General features: G+C 53.0%; 1 protein-coding gene across 2 annotated transcripts in view; it reads left to right on the top strand.

The window, feature by feature from the left end:
- SDK2 (sidekick cell adhesion molecule 2) overlaps positions 1 to 19,598 on the top strand; it is a 246,705-nt gene that overhangs the window by 158,488 nt on the left and 68,619 nt on the right. For both annotated transcript variants that reach the window (XM_074319611.1, XM_074319612.1), the window contains exons 5-12: positions 2,741 to 2,874; positions 8,142 to 8,253; positions 9,258 to 9,448; positions 9,595 to 9,678; positions 11,294 to 11,488; positions 12,722 to 12,838; positions 14,448 to 14,615; positions 15,642 to 15,744. In XM_074319611.1, coding sequence (XP_074175712.1) covers positions 2,741 to 2,874; positions 8,142 to 8,253; positions 9,258 to 9,448; positions 9,595 to 9,678; positions 11,294 to 11,488; positions 12,722 to 12,838; positions 14,448 to 14,615; positions 15,642 to 15,744 — 1,104 coding nt within the window. The remainder of the gene's footprint in view (positions 1 to 2,740; positions 2,875 to 8,141; positions 8,254 to 9,257; positions 9,449 to 9,594; positions 9,679 to 11,293; positions 11,489 to 12,721; positions 12,839 to 14,447; positions 14,616 to 15,641; positions 15,745 to 19,598) is intronic.

The raw sequence follows: 19,598 nt of genomic DNA, 5'->3' as shown, positions 1-19,598 counted from the left end.
GGCTGAAAATAGAACCGAGCCCCTACCCGAGAGCTGACCCTTCCACCCATGCCCCACAGGAATTCCACCAGCTTCTTTCAGTGTGGGTTCATCTGGGTACAGCAGGCTGCAGGCCCTCCTGAGTGCCACAAACAGAAGGTCACTCCAGGACCATCTATGAAGGGACTGGTCATCTGGCAAAGGGCCATTAGCCCAGGGACTTTCCTTAGCTGCCCGCCAAGGGCAAAGGGAGGACAGTCAAAAGGCCATTAGCCCTTCCCAGTCTCTGCCTCCTGTACCCTCCACACTCGGAACTCGAACCCAGCCCCTGTGGGTCCCGGTCCAAAGAGCTTCCCTCCAGTGCTTGCTGAGGCAGTGCTCGCGGCCGTAACGGGCAGACCCCAAACCCAGGCACTCAGCACCATAGACGTTTAGTTCTTGCTGTTTTAAAGTCCCACCACGGGCAAGAGATGGGAGGGACTCCGCTCCACAGTCATTCGGGGACCCTGGATGGTGGTCGCTCTGCTGTCATCGACACTGGGCTTCCCAGTTGCCGTGCTCTGACAGAGGGGTGGCAAGAACGTGGGATTGTGCAGGGGGCTTCTTAGGGTCCCAGCCTAGAAGCGTGCACATCCCTCCCTCCGTGCCCCATTAGCTCAGCCACACTGCCCCTCCTGGATGCACGGGGGCCTGGGGAAGGGGGCCCTGACTTCCCAGCCCCTACTCTGTGGAAGGGGCGCCTGAAACTGAGACCAACTATGCCACCTCAGTACGCCACCCCACCTAGGATGGGGTGTCTCAGCCACGGCACACTCGACATTTGGGGCCCAATAATTTGTGGGCTCTCAGTGCGTTGTAGGAGCTTAGAAGCATCCCTGACCTCTACCAGTAGTTGCTAGTAGCACCCCGAGCCATTGCCAGTTGTCCTCTGGAGAGCAAAACCACTCCTGGTTGAGAACCATCGAGCTAGAAGGATCGCTGGTAATATAGATAGAATGTAGCCAAAAGGAGAGAAAGGGGCAGAGTCTTCCTGGTCAAGGAGAGAAGGGACTGGAAATGGAAGCCTCTTCTCTGGAGGCCAACGTGGGGCTCAGGACTGACAGGTAAACTGGAGAGCGGGACAGCCGTGCCCAGTGAGGCCACCACCGAGGCCTCCTTCAGCCTGCTCCCGTGTGCCATGGCCATGGGCATGGCTGGCTGTGTGAGAGGGAGGGGGCAGCCTCAGGCCAAATGGTGGCAGAGCAGCAGCAGTGACAGGAATCAGGACTCCTCAGCCTCGGGGCTGGAAGGAACCGTCACAAACGTCTGCTTCCACCCCTTGCACAGATGAAGGGACTGAGGCCCAGCAAGGACGAGGGTGTGCACGCCTTAGAGGCTGGGGCCGGGGCTCCATTCCCAGTTCCCCATTTGCCCCAGCCTCCCCTCCCCCAACCCTGGCTCACCCCAAAGCGACACTAGGGACGAGGGTCCCTGCAGGAGACTCCCAGGTGTGGAAACGGTCACCATCCCTGTCCCATTTGGTTGCTTTTTAAATATTTTAGCCTCCTCTGTCCCACCTCCTGTCACCTCATCAGCTGGGGGTTATAAGAGCTCAACAGAAAAAAGAAATGGGCATCGTTAGGGTGCTGAAGAATTGGGGCAGGAGAGCTTTGCCTTCCTACCTCCCAGTCCTCTGCTGAGAACTCCCCCAAACTTCAGACGAACCCCCAAAACCAGGAAACAGGGCACACCAGCCCAGCCTGGCTGGGAAAGAGCGGACTGGGGAGGCATTAGCAGGGCTGTTTATTGGAAAGCCTGTTTAAAACTCTGTAACATTCACCTAATGGGAAAATTTGAAAAGAATTCAACTGGATTTGTCCTTGTTAAACTAACATTAAGGATATTTAACAGCTGTCTCGGGCACATCACATTAAAATCCAGAGACAGACTTGACAAACTAATGGTTTTGTTTGTCATCAGGAGAATGTTTTACGCTGTTTTACCCCCATTGAATGGGGTCCCCAGCTCCCCGCCTGGACACCCCTTTTTTCCCGCCTGCAAACCTGGGTGCTGAGCGGCTGCGTGATGGGACCCCAGCAGAGGGAACCAGATTGGGAACAAATGGCCCATGTCAGCACCCCACATCCCAGCCAGCATCCTTTTTCCCTCTCATCCAGCCCAGCCCATCCACTGTTGACTAGCTTCAGAGGGAGCTGGAGGTAGAGGTGAACCCCAAAAGTCTACGTTACTGGCAACCTGTGGCCTTTGAATCGACCTAAACAAATTTAGGGTTAGGTTAAGGCACCGATTCTGGAATGGTCCTATTTCTAAATTTGTTGTCATTGCCCCTTCCTTCCTTCCTTCCTTCCTTCCTTCCTTCCTTCCTTCCTTCCTTCCTTCCTTCCTTCCGGGGCATACTTTCAAGTATCCAGATGCTCCTGGTGTGTCCACACAGATAACCACACACACAGCCACTGATGCTGTGACAGGGGGAAGGGCAGAATTCCACGGGACCCTGTGGGCCAGGCCCGTAGCCCAGACCTTGGGGTAGTGAAGCCTCATGTGGACGGCAGTCTGGGACCCCTGGGCATGTGCTGTATTGGGGTCTGATTCCCCAGCGCTGGCAGCCTCTTACCTACAAACGAAATGTGGCTGGAGTCCAGGCTCTGAGAGGTGGACTAGAGGAGGGGCTGTGGAGGCCACCGGCTTCATGTCCCCACTCCCATTCCCGGACACCAGGAGCCCCTCGGGCCCCTGTCACGAGCCCTGTTTCTCTTCCCAGAGCTATCACCCTGGAGAACACACTCGTCATCCTGTCAACGGTGGCTCCGGACGCAGGCCGGTACTATGTGCAGGCGGTTAATGACAAGAATGGGGACAACAAGACCAGCCAGCCCATCACTCTCGCCGTGGAGAGTAAGTAAGCGTCAGGGCCTGGGACGGCTGAGGAGCGTGTCATTAAATCTTGGGAATGGGCCTCCAGGGGGTCATCGGGAAGATGGAATGGTGCTGGTGGCGGGGGTTAGGGGGAGTGCAAGGGAAGAGCCCTCCAGAGGAGGAGACCCAGCTGGGAGTGGAGTGTCAGAGCAGAGGCAAGGATGGGGGTGCATGCTGGACCCCATTCCCACAAGTCTGAAATCCTGCATCCGGAGAGGGGACACCTAGCGTGGTTGTGAGCAGGGCCACTGGAGGCCCGGGGAGGGTGTGGCACGTAGGAGAGAATGTGCGTGTGTGGCCTACAGCCACCCCTGGGGCTCAGGTGCAGACGGCGAGAGCATGCCAGGAGATGGGAAGCTCATTTTCGAACAAATACACTAACTGCCTGTACTCAGCTGGCACAGAAAAAGTGCTGCTTCTCCTCGGAGCCAGGCCGTCCTCACTGATGGGAGCATAGGCCGGCTGCTGCCCACACTCCTGACTAAAAGTGCCTCTCCATCCGTCCGCCCAGCACCCTGGAAGAGACGCAAAGCCTCTCCGCAGTGGCAGAGCACAGAGGGTAGCAAATTAAGTTTCCTTTTGCAAAGAGGCATTTGTCCGGCTGAGATTGAGCAAGGATGGGGATGCTGGGGATGTCCTTCCCAGCCTGGTTCTCCCCGGCCAGGCTGGCCCCTCCCTCCTGGCTCCATCCCTGGGACTGAGAAGGTGGGTGGGGTGGCTGCCCAGCAGCAGACCAAGCCCGGGAATCACAGAGTGTGTGGGATGAGGCCAGAGCTTCCCGCAACAGCTGAGCAAACCACACAAGCTGGGGGAGCCAGATGTTGACGTCTCTCCACATCTGTGCCACCCCTGCTTCTAAACCCAGTCTCATTTATCATTCACGGTTGCTCCAGGACGCATCCGCCAGCAGCAAGATGGGGGCGCCAGCCAGCATGGGGCCTTCCTGTGTCCTTCCTCTGATCCCAGCCTCTGTGTGCCGGTGCCCGGAAAGCCCAGAACATTCCCCAACCCCTTCCCTCCCCACTCCTGGGCCTTCTGAGTGCCTGCAGAACCACTTTCCATGTCTGCAGTTATCTCCTTCCCCCACCCCAGGCTCCATGCTGCCTAGAAAGAGACCTGGATACAGGGAGGAGAGTTGCATTCTGTGTGCTCATCCGTTAGGGTCACCGAAGTAACCTCTGACATTGACCTGTGCCAGGTCGCAGGCTAACCCCAGCCTGGGGCCCAGTCCGTGATCTAGGGCTGCTGTTTCTATGGGAAAAGGAATTGAATCGCCCGAGGGAAATGTTTTTACCCCATGTATTTTCCAGGGATCAGAATACCTGGAGTCTAATGGAATTCGGTCACTTGGTAAGAGGCAAAGTTCATGGTCTGAGTCAAAGCCAGGCATCTTCCTGGCTGACTCAGTTTACCCTGAGGCCAGAGGTTGGAGCCTCTCATTCTGTGTTCTTCCCCCAGCACCCAACCTCCTCCTCACGGGAGTTACACCAGCTATTCTCCTGGCCAACTGTGGGGATCATCCACTCTCTGTTCCTGTGAACGCCCCCAACCTTCCAGCTGGCCCAAGGGAGGCAGGCAGGGCCTCTCTGGACCCCTACGTCTACCAAGCCTCCCCCAGTTGTGTTTCTCCCATCCCAATCGCGCCTCACCTCCTGCTCTCACGCAGTGATTTGTACTGGATTGAGAGCAGAAGCAGCTGATTTTCAGCTAATTTCTCTTCCCACAAGTGACTGCTTCAAAACCCTGTTCCTGTCACCGACACAAATCCCCAGCCTGCCTGCCTACCAGCCAATGTACTAGGAGCAATTGCCGCTTCGCCCACCACTGGCTCCAGCTCCCCTCATTTATCTCACCTGGGCCTCACCCCTCCCTCTGCTCTCCCCCCTCACCCCTTCATCCCTCCTCTGCTCAGAGCAGCTCAGCTTCTCAGCCCTCCGGGGATGCTGTGCTCTTCAGAAATGGGGGACAGGGCAAAGCCAGTGACCCTGGGTGTTACCCCTGCCCAGGTGTAACCCTGGTCACTCACATGGACTGTCACAGCTCTTGAAAAGTCCATACGTGGGTAGTGGCCCCACACCCGGGGGACAGAGCTGCACTGCCCGATAGAAACATAATGTGCGCCACACCAGTAACGTAAAATTCTCCAATGGCCTAATTTTTTTTAATGGGATAAGAAATAGGTGAAATTGATTTTATTAATAGGTTTTATTTTAAGTAAATATACTGTTTTAACATACAATCGATATAGGAAAACATGAATGAGCTATTTTCCATTGGGTTTTCTTTTTCCTTCTAAATCTTTGGGATCCACGTGTCTTTTACACTCGCAGTGCATCTCCATTTCCATCTGAAACACATGATCAGTATTTAGATTTCGGAAAATTTATAGCTGGAAAGGGAGCCGTGTGCCAGGCTGTTTCATACATACTTAAAAGTATTCTAATAACTAATTTGGGGACCTTTTTAAATTAAATGCAGATTATTAAAAATTAAATCCCATTAAATTAAAGGGGCACCGGTCACATTTCAAGAGTTCACAGCCACCTGTGGTTTGTGGCCCAGTGCTGGATAGGACAGGTCGGTTCTTGGCTCATGGCAGCTGGAACCTGCCCAGGAGGGGAGCAGCTCACCCTCCCTGCCCCACCATGCACTTTACCTGTGGCCTAGGTGAGTCACACGGTTCCTGAGCCTCAGTTTCCTCATCTGTAAATTGATACCAATGGCACAGTACAGTTGGGAAGATTCAATGAGGTGACTCTGGGAGAATGGATCCCTGGTGCCCGTGACCAAAATCATCCTGGGGCAGCAGGATCCAGCTTAGCTGATGTGTGGGGAGCCCCTGTGCTTCCTCCTGCCCCAGGCTGCCCACGGCAGGCACTCATGTGGGAGACGCCCCTCCTCTTTGCTCTGGTTTGCCCCAGGTGTCCCCAAGCACAAGCTGGCAAATCCCCAGGAGGAAGGATAGTTGTTTATTGAGCACCTATTACGTGCCAGGTACTCAGCACTCACCCCAGACCAGCTTAGCTCGGGTCACCAGGGGCCGATCAAGGTTTTGAAGCAGGTCTTCCTAAACCCCAGGCCCTCCTTCGCAGGGTCCAGCGTCCCCAGCCACAGTCGGTCCCTCCCCTCAAGCCCCGCAGGCTGCTGCATGGGTCTTGGCATGAGCTCCAGGGTCCCTAGGGAGGTGCCGGTCTCCCCTCCACCCTCCTAAAGCCAACAAGCCGGCCCAAGGCCCTGGGGCAGCCTCATATTTTTAAACTCCGAGGTCCCTGCTTAACTGGCTATGCCATGAGGCAACCACTTGGGCCCTGTCTGTCTTCTCCTCGTGCTCCATTAATCTGGGCCACGGTACCTGTATGCCCCAGCATGTAATAAACAAGTTAGAGCACACTTTTATGGATTCAGCTATATCAGCAGCTTTCAATCTGATCGCTCTTTATGGCACCTACATGAGGCTTTTATATTGCGGCAATTATTTTGTTTTATATGCTTCCTTTCTTCCCCCCTTCATTTTACTTTATTTTTGACATTTTATTCCCATTCATCCCAGGCCTCTTCCAGCCAGGCCTAGAGTCCAGGGGGAAAATCTGCCCGGGCTGACCAGGGTGGCCCAGGGTGGCAGTGGAGCCACCAAGTGTCCTCCCCATAAAGGATGACCACTCACTTTTGCCCTAGGGCTGTAGTGTCATTATGGCCGGCCACCTCCCAACCTCCTGGACAGGGGCTGACTAGATGGATTTTTCACATGAGAAAAAGTCCTTGGTTGTATTTTCAGAAGCCATGAGCAGGTGGGCAGAGAATATTGGAGTTTCTGCAGATCTTGGGCCTGTACTGACCCACAAAGATGAGACCCCGGCCACTTCTTAAAGGAAGTGCTGTTGCTACTGCCTCTCTTAGGCGGCTTTGGGGTATTGTTTTGTTTTAACAAAGTTCACTCATGATAAGTTCTCTTTCATTTCTCCCATCGACCCTGAGGGTTGTACCATGATATTTCCATTCATTTATCCACCTAACCAATGTATTTGAGCACCTACTCTGTGCTGGAGAGCGGAGGTGGGCAATCTGAGTCAGCTCAGAGGCTACCGTAACAGAATACCACAGACGGGGGGCTTCAACACAGGCATTTATTTCCTACAGTTCTAGAAGGCCAAGATCAGGGAGCCAGCATGGTCAGGTTCTGGTAAGGTCTCCCTTCCTGGCTTGGAGACAGCCGCCTTCTCACTGTCCTCATGGCAGAGAGAGGGAGAGAGAGAGAGAGACCTCTGGGATCTCTCCCTCTTAGGGCCCCACCCTTATGACGTCATTTAACCCAATTACCTCCTAAAGACCCCATCTCCAAATACAGTCACAAGGGGGTTAGGGCTTCCACATACAGATTTGACGGGAGACACAATTCAGTCCAAAGCAAAGATGCATGAGATTCCTGCCCCACAGAATGTTTGAGTTTGCTAAGTCCTGCTGTAACAAAGTACCACAATCTGAGTGGCTGGTAACAGCAGGGTGTTATTCCCTTCCAGTTCTGGAGGCCAGAAATCTGAAATTGAAGTGTGGGCAGGCCACACGCTCTCCGAAGCCTCTCAGGGAGGTTTCTTTCTCGCCTCTTCCAGCTTCTGGAGCTGCTGACGTTCCTTGGCTTGGAGATTCATCTCTCCATTCTCTGCCTGTGTTCACCTGGCCTTCTCCCTTGTGTGTCTGTGTCTCAATTTCCCTCTTCTCAGAAGGATACGCCATATTGGATGTAGGGCCCACCTGATGCAGTAGGACCTCCTCTTAACTTGATTACATCTGCAGAGACCTGATTTCCATGGATAGCTGCTATGGACGTGAATCCGGGGGAGGGGGACACTATCAACCCAGTTTAGAGAGTTTGTATTCTGGTAGAAGAGGTGGAAAATGAAGAAGTAAGCCCAGAAGATAAACGCAGGTGCAGGGAAGGATTTTGAAGGCAAAGGAACAGGACAGGGGGATGAGAGGAGGGTGTGGCTGGGTTACAGGAGGAGGGAGGAGGCCGTGGAGGTCTCCAGTGAGCTTTCCATGGACACTGTGCAGAGACCTATCCACAGAGAAGGACAGGTGACGGGCTCCCTGGGGTGAGTCCGGCTCTGAGGCTGCTTGGCGGCTGCCCCGTGGCCACCTGCTCTACTCCATGAGGACAAAGCTGTCCCACGGCATCAGCCTCTAATGGGGGCTGGGCAGAGATGGGCTTTGCGAGCTCTGTCCCCAGCTAACACCTGACCTCTCCCCAGATGTAGGGGGCCCTGCAGACCCCATTGCCCCAACCATCATCATTCCTCCCAAGAACACCAGCGTGGTGGCCGGGACCTCGGAGGTGACCATGGAGTGCGTGGCCAACGCCAGGTGGGTAGTGCCTGCCCCTCCTCCCCTCACGCTTAACTTCAGTGGCTGCTCCAAGGAGACCAGTCGGAATTCAGAAAGGTGCCAACGTGTCATATGAGGACCCATGAAAGGAGAAGAGGTATTTAGCCTGGAGAAGGGATGACAAGTGGGCACGCGAGCTACTGTCAGAGGGCTGTCGGGTACAGGCGGGGCCGACTTGTCCTCTGTGGCCCGAGGAGCGAGAAACCAGGCCCCAAATGGAAGTTATGGGACAGCCGCTCTCAGGCTAGGATATTGGCACGGAAGCCAGTGTTGCCCAAACTTACGCAACTACAGAATCTCTCTTTCATGGGACATTCTGAACACTCTGTGGAACTAACACAGACTCCCCCCCCCCCCTTTGGCAGATTGCCCTCGGGGATCCACCAGGTGCTAAACAGGAGAGCCGGCAAACCCGATCTCAGGGGACCTTGGGGGGCCTTGGGTTGGTGATGGTGGAAAGGGGGCCCCAACTCCCACCCTCACTCCCTGTTGAAGTTGGGGAGTGGGTATGTCCATCTGCCTGCCTTTGTTTTCCCACCTTCAAACATTGGGTATTTCTCTCATGTCCCCTCTTGTCACTTTCCTTCATCTTTAACAATTTCCTGTCTGATGATTTATATTTGGATGGGGCACAGCACACAGGGAAAGCAGAAGGAAAAAGTTCACAGCAAGGTGCTTTCCTGCTCTCTAGAGCCCCCGTACACTGTGTTGTTACGGGGTGGGGGCCGTTCCTAGGACTTTACCTGCAATCATGCATCCACCCTCAGCCCAGCCCCAATGGACACAGTTACCCCATTTTACAGATGAGTAAACTGATGCCCAGGGCACTGAAGGTACTGGTGCAGGGTTTGCACCTAGAAAGTAGTGGGGGTGGGGGCAAACCCAGGCACCTGACTCTCGCCACACTCCTCACCACCCCTGCCCTGCCTCCTGAGCCTCTGGAAGTCCCTGAGACTGAGCACCTGCTCCCTCACCCCCTTCAGGCCCCTGATCAAGCTGCACATCATTTGGAAGAAGGATGGGGTACCGCTGGCAGGTGGCATCAGTGACTACAACCGCCGGCTCACCATTCCCAACCCCACGGGCAGCGACACCGGCTACTATGAGTGTGAGGCCGTGCTTCGCAGCAGCAGTGTCCCATCTGTCATCCGTGGTGCCTACCTGTCTGTGCTGGGTGAGATGGGGCAGGGCTGTTGGGGGTCCCCTGACGGGTAGGGATAGCACGGCTGGGGCCTACAGTGGCTGTGTGAGGGATCTGGACAGTGGCTATATCAAAAGGAGCATGGCTCTGATCCCCTTCCCTGGTCCTCCCTCCTGCAGAACCACCTCAGTTTGTCAAGGAGCCAGAGAGACACATCACAGCGGAGATGGAGAAAGTGGTGGACATTCCCTGTCGGGCCAAAGGTAACACAGCGGGCAGCGTAGATGAAGGGGAACAAGGACCCCCCCAGACCTGCAGCTTCTGTCCCTGTCATGGACTTGTCTAAATTCCACTTTTTCTCCAGGCACCATCATTGAGCAGAGTCAGTCTGGCTGTGAGCAGACACCCCAGGAAACAAACGGGCCAAATGACCGTAATCTCAGGACTGGAAATCAGCCCACGTTACTATAACTTGAGGGTTACAAATGAACCCAAATTACTGTTATTTCAGAATAGGTGACAGACCCAAATTGCCCATAATTTGAGAGTTGCAGACACTGCTGAATTACCGTAATGTCAGAACTGCGAGAACTTAAGTGGGTTTCACCCGAGGTGAGCCTCAGAAGCTCCACCAGGTTTCTGGGCCATTTTGCTCCATGTCCTCCACCTACCATTTCTACTTAACACCCCTTGTCAGAGCTCCTGAAGAATGTCTGCTTTCCCATCCTCACCCTCCCTCCTCTGGTGCTGCTGAGCCAAAAGACAGCCCGAAACCAGGGTGAACTCTGGGGTGACAGGATGACAGGATGATGGTGGGACATGGTCTAATACTGAGCAGAGATGCAGACCGTAGCTCAGGCAGGAGGGAGTGTGGCAGTGGGGGGGTGGGTACCACACAAGGGGGAGACAAGGCTCTATTCATTCATTCATTCATTCATTCATTCATTCATTCATTCATTCAACATTTTTTTGAGGGCTCACCATGTGCTGATACTATGCTCAGCGCTGGGGAGATACAGAAGGAACTAAACAGCCAGAGCCCAGCTATTAGGGAACTGACATTCCCAGGAGGGGGCACACAGACCAATAAACAAATAAAGATGCCTTATTTCATTTCATCAAAAATGCCATGGGTTGTAAGATGCCCCATGATTTTATGTACCACTAAGAAAGAAAAAAGACTGCCAATTAAATTATGACATGCTATAAGATTATAAGACACGTCCCGGTTGATCTCAGAGATGTTACAGGGTGGAAGCATGTAAGAGACTGTGCATCGTGAAATGGATGAAATACGGGCCCATAGGATGTCCAGGTTGGAAAGTGCTGGGGAGAAAAAGCGAACAAGCTTAGGGGGCACGGAGCCACGGGGTGCTCTTTGAACAAGGTATGGGGAGTTCTCTGGGGACGTCACGTTTGAGCAGAGACCGAGAGGAAGAGAGGGGAGGGTTGGGATACGTATGAGAAGGGTGTGCCAGTGGAGGAGGCCCAGCGTGGGCAAGGCTGAGAGGCGAGAGGAGACCCCCTTTCACCTCCCTGTGCAGACCAGGTGCAAGGGGGCTTCTGAGGGCCCCCAAGGAACACTAGTCCCCTATGCATGCTCCTTGATGAGGAGCTCTGTGGTTGAGTGAAGACTCTGCTAAATATTGCAGAAAAAAAACACATAGTCTGTCCAATCCAGTAGCCCCAAACTAACCTAATCCCAGGATCTTTTAAATTTTCTTGGCACTCCTCCCAAGGCCAATAGTGCACCTCTGAGAAGGTTCTAGAGACCAAGACATACAGGGACCCCCCTCACATGCTCCTGGTCTCCGCCGCGCACCCTGCACAGGTAGGAGGCAGGAGGCTGGCTGACTGTGGGCCCACTTCTCCCCACAGGGGTGCCACCACCCTCCATCACCTGGTACAAGGATGCAGCCGTGGTCGAGGTGCCCAGGCTGAGCCGCTTCCGGCAGCGCGGTGACGGGGGCCTGCAGATCAGCGGGCTGCTGCCTGATGACACCGGCATGTTCCAGTGCTTTGCCCGCAACGCCGCCGGGGAGGTGCAGACTTCCACCTACCTGGCTGTCACCAGTAAGTCAGGCTTTTCCCGTCCTGCCCCTGAGCCCCTCCCGCCCAGGATGCAGCTTGACTCCAAGCCAGGGGCCTCTGAGGACACAAATAGGATCCCAGAGGACTGTCCCTTGGGCAGTACCCAGGCTGGCACGCACCAGTTCCACCCGCTGCTCCCGCAGCCCCGAGTCCAGTGCCCCAGGGGAGGCCTCAGATCCCCACAGTGTCCTGTAGCGCAGGACAGGTTCACTGGCTCTTTGAGAGAAGCAGCTCTGGAACCAGCTCAGGCATTTCAGCCGTCCCGGGGCCCCCTCCTGTGCAGGGTTGATGTGGCCCAAGCCCAACCAAGGGGACTTGCTCACGTCTCCAAAGAGGAGAACCAGCACTTTAATCTCAGCTCCCCCGCTTGCAAATCCCTTCCCCCTGGGAGCCTCTTTTGGGGTTGTATTCACTGCCCAGCCCCCTTAATGTAGCCACCGTAGCCATCATGTGACCTGACACCACACGTGGCCACACAGATACCCTGGGCTCTTCACCTAGAAGCAAAAGCATGCATGGTCAGGGGCATCCTTGAGCTCCACAGTCTCATCATCCAGACCCACAAGGGCAGAGAGGGAGCCGGGTTTGCCCGGAAGGTAGCTTTGGGGCAGGAGGGCTGCCATCTGGCTTGCAGCTTCGGAAGAGTGCAGGTGGAGCTAGTCTGATGTCAGCCCTGTTCCCCCACACATCTGGTCAGATGGGTCCTTGAGGGCTGAGATTGGGGGTGGGAGACACAAAACAAGAACGCTGCACTGACACCTGAAGACCCACAGCTCAGCCAGACAGATGGACTCTCCGGGGCTGGGCCTTTGAGAAAGTGGGTGATGTTCTCTTATTGGCCATAACTGTTTCCTGTTTTAAAAACCCAGAGCCTCGGTTTCGTGTACAGTGAAGGATAACTCCATTTACCTTGCTATGGCAGGCTGCGAGCTGCCCTTGGAGATTCTCAGTTTCCCACATGTGGAGGCTTCAGAATCAAGGCAGGGAGAACACTGGTGTCACCTGGGTCCTTCCATAGGCCGGGTGGCATGGGGAGTCCTTGGGGCTCCTCCAGCCTTCTTCTCAATGCCGGGGGCCCATCGTGGCACCTGCATCCTTTGTCAAAGGGGAACCCACACCAGCCAGAATGGCAGGAGCAGGACAAGAGTCTGGCCCTCTGGCTGTGGGGGCTCCTCCCAGGATGCAGCTAAGAAGCCCCACTGTCTCCATTTGCAGGCATCGCCCCCAACATCACCAGGGGCCCCTTGGACAGCACGGTGATTGACGGCATGTCTGTGGTGCTGGCTTGTGAGACTTCAGGAGCTCCCCGGCCGGCCATCACTTGGCAGAAAGGTAGATGAGACTCATCTGCTTTGGAGGGTGTAGCCGTGTGACAGTCCTCAGAGCTCCGTTCTGGAGCTAGCCAGATTGGATTTCCCATGTACCGTTGTGAAGGCTGTGCACTGCACAACCCAAGGGGGCATCTTTCACACCACAGTATGTACCACGTGCATGGACCACGTGCCACCCTGCTGGGCTCAAGGCACAGCTCTGCATCTTCTCAGACCTGTGACCTTGGGTGCGTTATGTACTCATGAGAGCTCCAGGGTCCCCATCTGTAAACTGGGGACAATTGGACACATACCTTAGCATGGTATGAAGACTAGAGGAGAGGGTGCATGGGAAGGGTCTGCCCTGTGCCTGGTGAAGCCCAGTGAAGGATAGCTGTTGGATGGTTAATTCTACGGTGCTGGTTAGTGCAGGTGGAGGCCACCCCTCCTCCCCAGACAGCGCAGAGGGCTCCTGACGCCTGGGCCAGTAAAGTCCAAGCTGCCTACCTAAGTCTCCCTTCCCTGTGTGCCTCCAGTCTTCTGTGTACATGCTCCCTTCAGAGTTACCCCTGTGTACACACACACACACACACACACACACACACACACTCAAACCTCCAAGCCCCTGCTCAGGTGACCGCTTTCTACAGGACTCACTTAGCCCCTGTCTGTCTTCCAGGCCCCTCCCTGCTTTATTCCCCGCCTTCTCCTATACACAGCATCTGCTTAGTCGTTTTGCTTATTACGTGTCTCCCCACAAAGGCAGGGGTTTCAATTTTGTCCGCTGCTGTCTCCCCAGGACCTAGAATAGAGTGGCACATAATAGTTGCTTGAGAAATACTTGTGGAATGGATGTCAGCACACCCCGGCACGTGCCTAGACAGAAATAAACACAGCCACCTACCAGGCTCGCTAGTTCAATATGTCTGCACACGTGTACAGACATATACTTACGGACACACTTACTCACAGTCTCCCACATGGTGATTCCACTCTGTACAAACAGGTGGGTTTTTCTTTAAAATAGACACAGTCACAAAACCTGCACTCTTGGCTCACTCACATACATGGCACATTCTCTCTCTCTCTCTCTCTCTCTCTCTGTCTCTTTCTTTCTCTCTCTTTCTGTCTCTCTCTCTCTCTCTCTGTCTCTGTCTCTGTCTCTCTCTCTCTCTCCAGGCAACAGGCCTTCGTAGGTCCCACTGCACAGGGGGGGTCTGTCCTGGCCAGAGCTGCCCCCCCCCCCGGCCCTCCCCCCCCCCCCGGCCCCCACTCCTTTCTGCTGCCACCCATCACTTTCCCCTGCAACCACTGAAGGTGACTTTCCAGAAGCATCCTGCCGCAGGATGCCCGTCACCACCTTGTCAGAGCTGTCTGCCCCTCCTCCCCCCAGCCCAGGTGCCAGCTGCATCAGGAGACAGTGCCCAGCCGCTGGTGAAGGGCAGACATGTAGTGGGTGAAAGACGTCAGGAGACCTGGGCTCCAGGCCACCCACTCGGTGACCATGTACCCTTGTGCCTGTCACCGAGTCAGAACCCTCCGCCCCCATCCCTGCCCTGCCACCACTTTCCCCTGCCCTCCCAGCATTTCTAAAGCTGAGAGCTGCCTGAGCCCACCCCGTGTCCCCGCAGGGGAGCGCATCCTGGCCAGCGGCTCTGTCCAGCTGCCTCGCTTTACCCTCCTGGAGTCGGGCAGCCTGCTCATCAGTCCCACCCACATCTCTGACGCCGGGACCTACACCTGTTTGGCGACCAACTCTCGAGGGGTCGACGAAGCCTCGGCTGACCTGGTCGTGTGGGGTGAGTGTGCAGAGCTGCAATGTGTTACATGTCTGGGTGTGAGTGTGCCCCTGCAGTGCACACACTCACACTGCCCTCACCTCCACCTCCACGTCTTCCCGACCAGGGCGCTTCTTACAAGAGGGACTTGGACAAATTAATTCAGAGGAGAGGAACCAGAAAGGCCAAGGTTCTTTGGATGATGCTCGGTGAGCAAGGGCTCAGGCCGTGCTTGGCCGAGTTGAGAGAACATGGAGGTCACATGCAGCTGTCTTCATATTCTTTAGAGCAGAAATCAGCAAACCTTTTCTGTAAAGAGCCAGGTGGTAAATATTTTAGGCTTTGTGGGCCAGACAGTCTGTCACAACTCCTCAGCTAACTCTTCTTTTTCTTCAAGAAAGCAGCCATAGACGACACTTAATCCAGTGGGCATGGCTGTTCCAGTACCAGTGTATTTACTCAAGCAGGACTTGACCCCCAGACTATAGTTTGCTGACCTCTGCTTTAAGGAAGCTTCTCAAGCCCTTTCCAACTCGCAGATTGCACCACTTGAGGTCCGCACCCAAGACAGACATACCTGTGGGCCACCTGTCTAGGCTGAGCACCACCGACCGGGCTGGCGATGCTTAGATCAGGGATCAGACAATCCTGCTTACCCTGGCTGGACCGCTAATGTTCTGGGAATATGGCCCGGATCATCCTCAGATTTCAGTTTTTTGCATCCCTCACGTGGGTTTGTGGGAGCAAAATTAAAGGAGCCTCCACTATACACATGGCTTCTAAGAATTCAGGTATCATGGAAAGACACTGTTCTTTTTAACATTCTGGAGCACTCACTGTGCACGACCTGTTCACCTGCTACTCTGCCTTCATCCACCCACGGAATTCGGCCGCACAAATTGGTTCACCTGAAGATGCCTTCCCACCCACCTGCATCTCAGCTACTACTATGGAAGCCACGCCCCCTTCTCACCACGCCCCCTTCTCACCACGCCCCCTTCTCACCACGCCCCCTTCTCACCACGCCTTCTCCCTGCTGTCTTTCAGCCCGAACCCGCATCACCAAGCCCCCCCAGGACCAGAGTGTCATCAAGGGTACCCAGGCCTCCATGGTGTGCGGCGTGGCCCACGACCCACGGGTGACCATCAGGTACTCCCTCTGCTGTGGCCCCATGAAGGCAAAAGGGGAGGGACAGCTCTAGCGGTAGCTGGTGTCTGGGCGAGTGTCTACACCAAGGGGGTAGGTGTCACCCGTGGAGCCAAGGAACACCCTTGGGAGACCATTTTCAGAGCTCGTGCAGGGCTGAGGTGTAGGGGGCGCTAAGTAAATACCTGGGGAAGTGAGCCAGCTTCAGTTGAATTGGTTGGTGTCAGAGGAGAGAGGGGAAGGGGAAGGGATGTGGGAACATGGAGGAAGGAGGAAGCGGGGACAAGAAAGAGGCAATTGGTGCCACTGGCTCTCCCAGACCCTCTGCCCCCCAAGTGAACAGGAGCGGGGTGGGTCTCGGTAAACAGGCATGGGAGAAGTGATACGGCAGGGGCAGGAGACGGCCCTGGCATGGCCTTCAAGAGACACAGGTGAGGGGAAAGTGCCCCAATGAGGCCACCCCCATCATCCACCATGGGAGCCAGGACCTCACTGAGCTGCTTGTCCTTGGAGGCAAGCCGGGCCCACTGTGGAACCCACTAGAGAGGCCTGGGAGGGGCAGCCTGGGACAGCAGTAGCCAAGAAAGGCAGAAAAGCCTGACCCCTCCCCAGGTTGGGACAAGGACATCTGGGACCCAACCTCAGGGAAGGCTTCAGGAACTAAAACCAGGAGAAAATCATCCCTTTGATCTCTCCCTTGAGCTCTGTGATGCTGAGGAAAACATTTAACTGCTTCCTTAGAAATAAATATTGCTTCGATTTACTTCTCTATTTTATGGGCAACACCACTGCCAAAGCAACTGGCATTGAGGCTGGGCACTGATGCCACTTGGAATAATGGTCCCTTCACTCCAGAGGCAATTGCGTTCTGGGGCGCCATCTGGTGGCTACTGGGCGTATATACAGTCTGTACGGCCACATTGTAGGGACCCCGAAAGCCAAGGCTGGCATAAGGGGTACTAGACTTTTAGACCAACACCTGTTCTGAGAGAATCCATCTCAGGCCCCAGTTTGAGAAACACCTCACCTCATTCAGCATTCAACACTGACTCTTTAGGACAGCCGTCATGGGGTGCCAGCACAAGTGCAAAATGAGCCCTGAAATCCCACAGATGTACTTACATTGCTGTCGACAGATAAATCAGAATATGATCATTCCTGAGTTTATTCAATTGTTTTGTTTAAAAAACTGAATATGCCAACTGTAAAAAGATCCTCCAAGAGAACCCACACATTCCCCTGACAGAATACTGCTGTGGTTCTCAGACTCACACATCAGTAGTTAGCTATAATTTTAGTATTCATTAATGAAAACTTTTATAATGAAAGTAAGCTATGTTAATGCAGTAACACTTTCAAATCATTGGTAATTTATTTCTAAAATGTTATCTACTAATATTTGGGAAATACTTGCATGTTTTATTTGTTCTCTAGACAATTCTTGATGAACAAAGGGAATCAGGAACCTCTTGCAATACATCTGTGGGCCCCCGCTGCAGGACCCCCAATGACCTACAGATGGGATTTCACTGTTTCAGTTTACTGGACGGGTCCTCCCCTTAGAATGGAATTCCCCGTGTAGGACAACCTTTACTAGATGGGAGAAGAGAACAGAATTGGTCCCCCTTACCCCCAAATTGGGGTATAGCCAAGGCTACCCCCACATCTCCCTAGATGTGGGTGGAGAGCTTTCCTGCTGCCCTCCACCTCCCTGAGGTGAGTCTTGGGGGCAGTGTGGGCCCCAGACTGCAGTATCTTTCAAAGGTCCCTGAGGTGATTCTACTGCATCGCCAGGATTGAAAGCCCTGTTCTGGACACTCTGGGGCCCCCTGAGCAAACAGGCTAGAAAGGATCCAAACAACCACATCTAACGAAAGTGCTGCCCACTTACTCCTGCATTACACGTACTAAGGGGTGGTTCAGGGATGGCCGCCTGGGCAGGTGTAGGTTGCCAGCGTGAGAAGCTTCCAGAACAGCTCCAGAATCAAACTCTCTGCTTGCTATCTGAACCCAGATCTAGACGACCCAATCTGAGCAATCCACTTTTAGCCATTGTTAATGTTAATCAATATTTTATTGTGTTTTTTTTCTTGTTTTACAGATAGATAATAGATATCCATTTTAGGCAGAAAACAGAAAATGCAGATAAGCAAAAAAATAAAATGGGGAGGGAGAGAGAGAGAGAGAAGAAAAGCAGATTTCCCTGTTTCCCTCAGAGATAGTACTATTTGGATGCCATTTAAAAAAATCTAGAAACACACTGTTTATTAATCTGCTTTGTCCCTTAAGAACCCATTATGAATCACTTCCTGATCAATAAGTATTTTTGTATAAACTCAATTATATGATTATTCAGTCATCCATTTTTGTGGATGCTCCATAATTTATGTTACCAATCCCCTAGTGCTGGGTATTTGGATTGTTTCTAATATTTTTGCAAATATAAGAAATATTGTTATGAATGTCCTTGTAACTAAACATTTTCACACATCTTTTGTTTCCTGAGGGCTATCTAATATCATTTCAAGCTGAGAGGATGCCTGTAAAGCACTCATCAAAATTGTTTAATAGCCAGCTATATAATTGCAGACTACTTTGGAAAATGTTTACCCTAAGTTAAATGGATTCATGGATTTTTTTTTTAAACATTCTATTATGGAAATTTTCAGACATACCCCAAAGTAGAGAGAATTGTATCATCAACCCTCATGAACCCATCTCTTGGCGTCAACAATTAGCATTTTGCCCAATCTTTTTCATCTGTTTCCCCCCACACCTTTTTTTTTATAACAGCAATTTTTGAAAAGCAAATCTCAAACATGTAATTTCACCCTGAAGTAGGTCAATGTTCATTTCTTCCTGAAAAGGACTTTTCATTACACATAACAACCATGTCCCCTGTCACACCTATAAACAACAATTTCTTGATTTCTGCTAATGCTGGTTCATATTCCAGTCGCTCTGATTGTCTTAAAGGTGCTTTTTACAGTGGGCTGGTTGAACTCAGGGTCCAAACAAGGTTTACACATTGTGTTTCATTGGTGTGTGTCCTTTATTTTACACAGTTCTCCTCCCCCTCCTTTTTATTTCTGTCTTTATTTTTGTTTTCATTTTGTTTTGTTTTCATGCAATCGATTTGTTGGAAAAACCAAGTTCTACCGGACAAGGTCAACAAACATTTTTTTAAAGGGCCAGAGAGTAAATATTTTATGCTTTGAGGGCCAGAGTCATTGTCACAACTACTCAACTCTGTGTTTGCAGTGCAAAAACATTCATAAACAATATGGTAACAAATGGGCATATGTGTGTTCCAATAAAACTTTATTTATACAAGCAGACAGCGGGAGGCCATAGTTTGCCACCCCTACTGTAGAATATCCCACCTTCTGGATTTGACTACCTACTTTTTAGTGGTATAGTTCACTTGTTCTTCTGTCCCTTGTATTTCTTTTTTTTTTTTTTTTTTTTTTAAAGATTTTATTGAGGAAGGGGAACAGGACTTTATTGGGGAACAGTGTGTACTTCCAGGACTTTTTTTTTTTTCCAAGTCAAGTTGTTGTCCTTTCAATCTTAGTTGTAGAGAGTGCCATTCAGCTCCAGGTCCAGTTTCTGTTGCTAGTTGCAGGAGGCACAGCCCACCATCCCTTGCGCGAGTCGAACCGGCAACTTTGTGATGGAGAGGACACGCTCCAACCAACTGAGCTGTCCCGGAGCTCAGCGGCAGCTCAGCTCAAGGTGCCGGGTTCAATCTTAGTTGCAGGGGGTGGAGCCCACCATCCCCTGAGGGACTCGAGGAATTGAACTGGCAACCTTGTGGTTGAGGGCCCACTGGCCCATGTGGGAATCGAACAGGCAGC

The sequence above is a fragment of the Rhinolophus sinicus genome, linkage group LG15, assembly GCF_036562045.2.
Source record: "Rhinolophus sinicus isolate RSC01 linkage group LG15, ASM3656204v1, whole genome shotgun sequence".
Lineage (NCBI taxonomy): Eukaryota > Metazoa > Chordata > Mammalia > Chiroptera > Rhinolophidae > Rhinolophus > Rhinolophus sinicus.
Note: the sequence above shows the minus strand (reverse complement) of the source record. Positions and strands in the feature narration are given on the sequence as shown.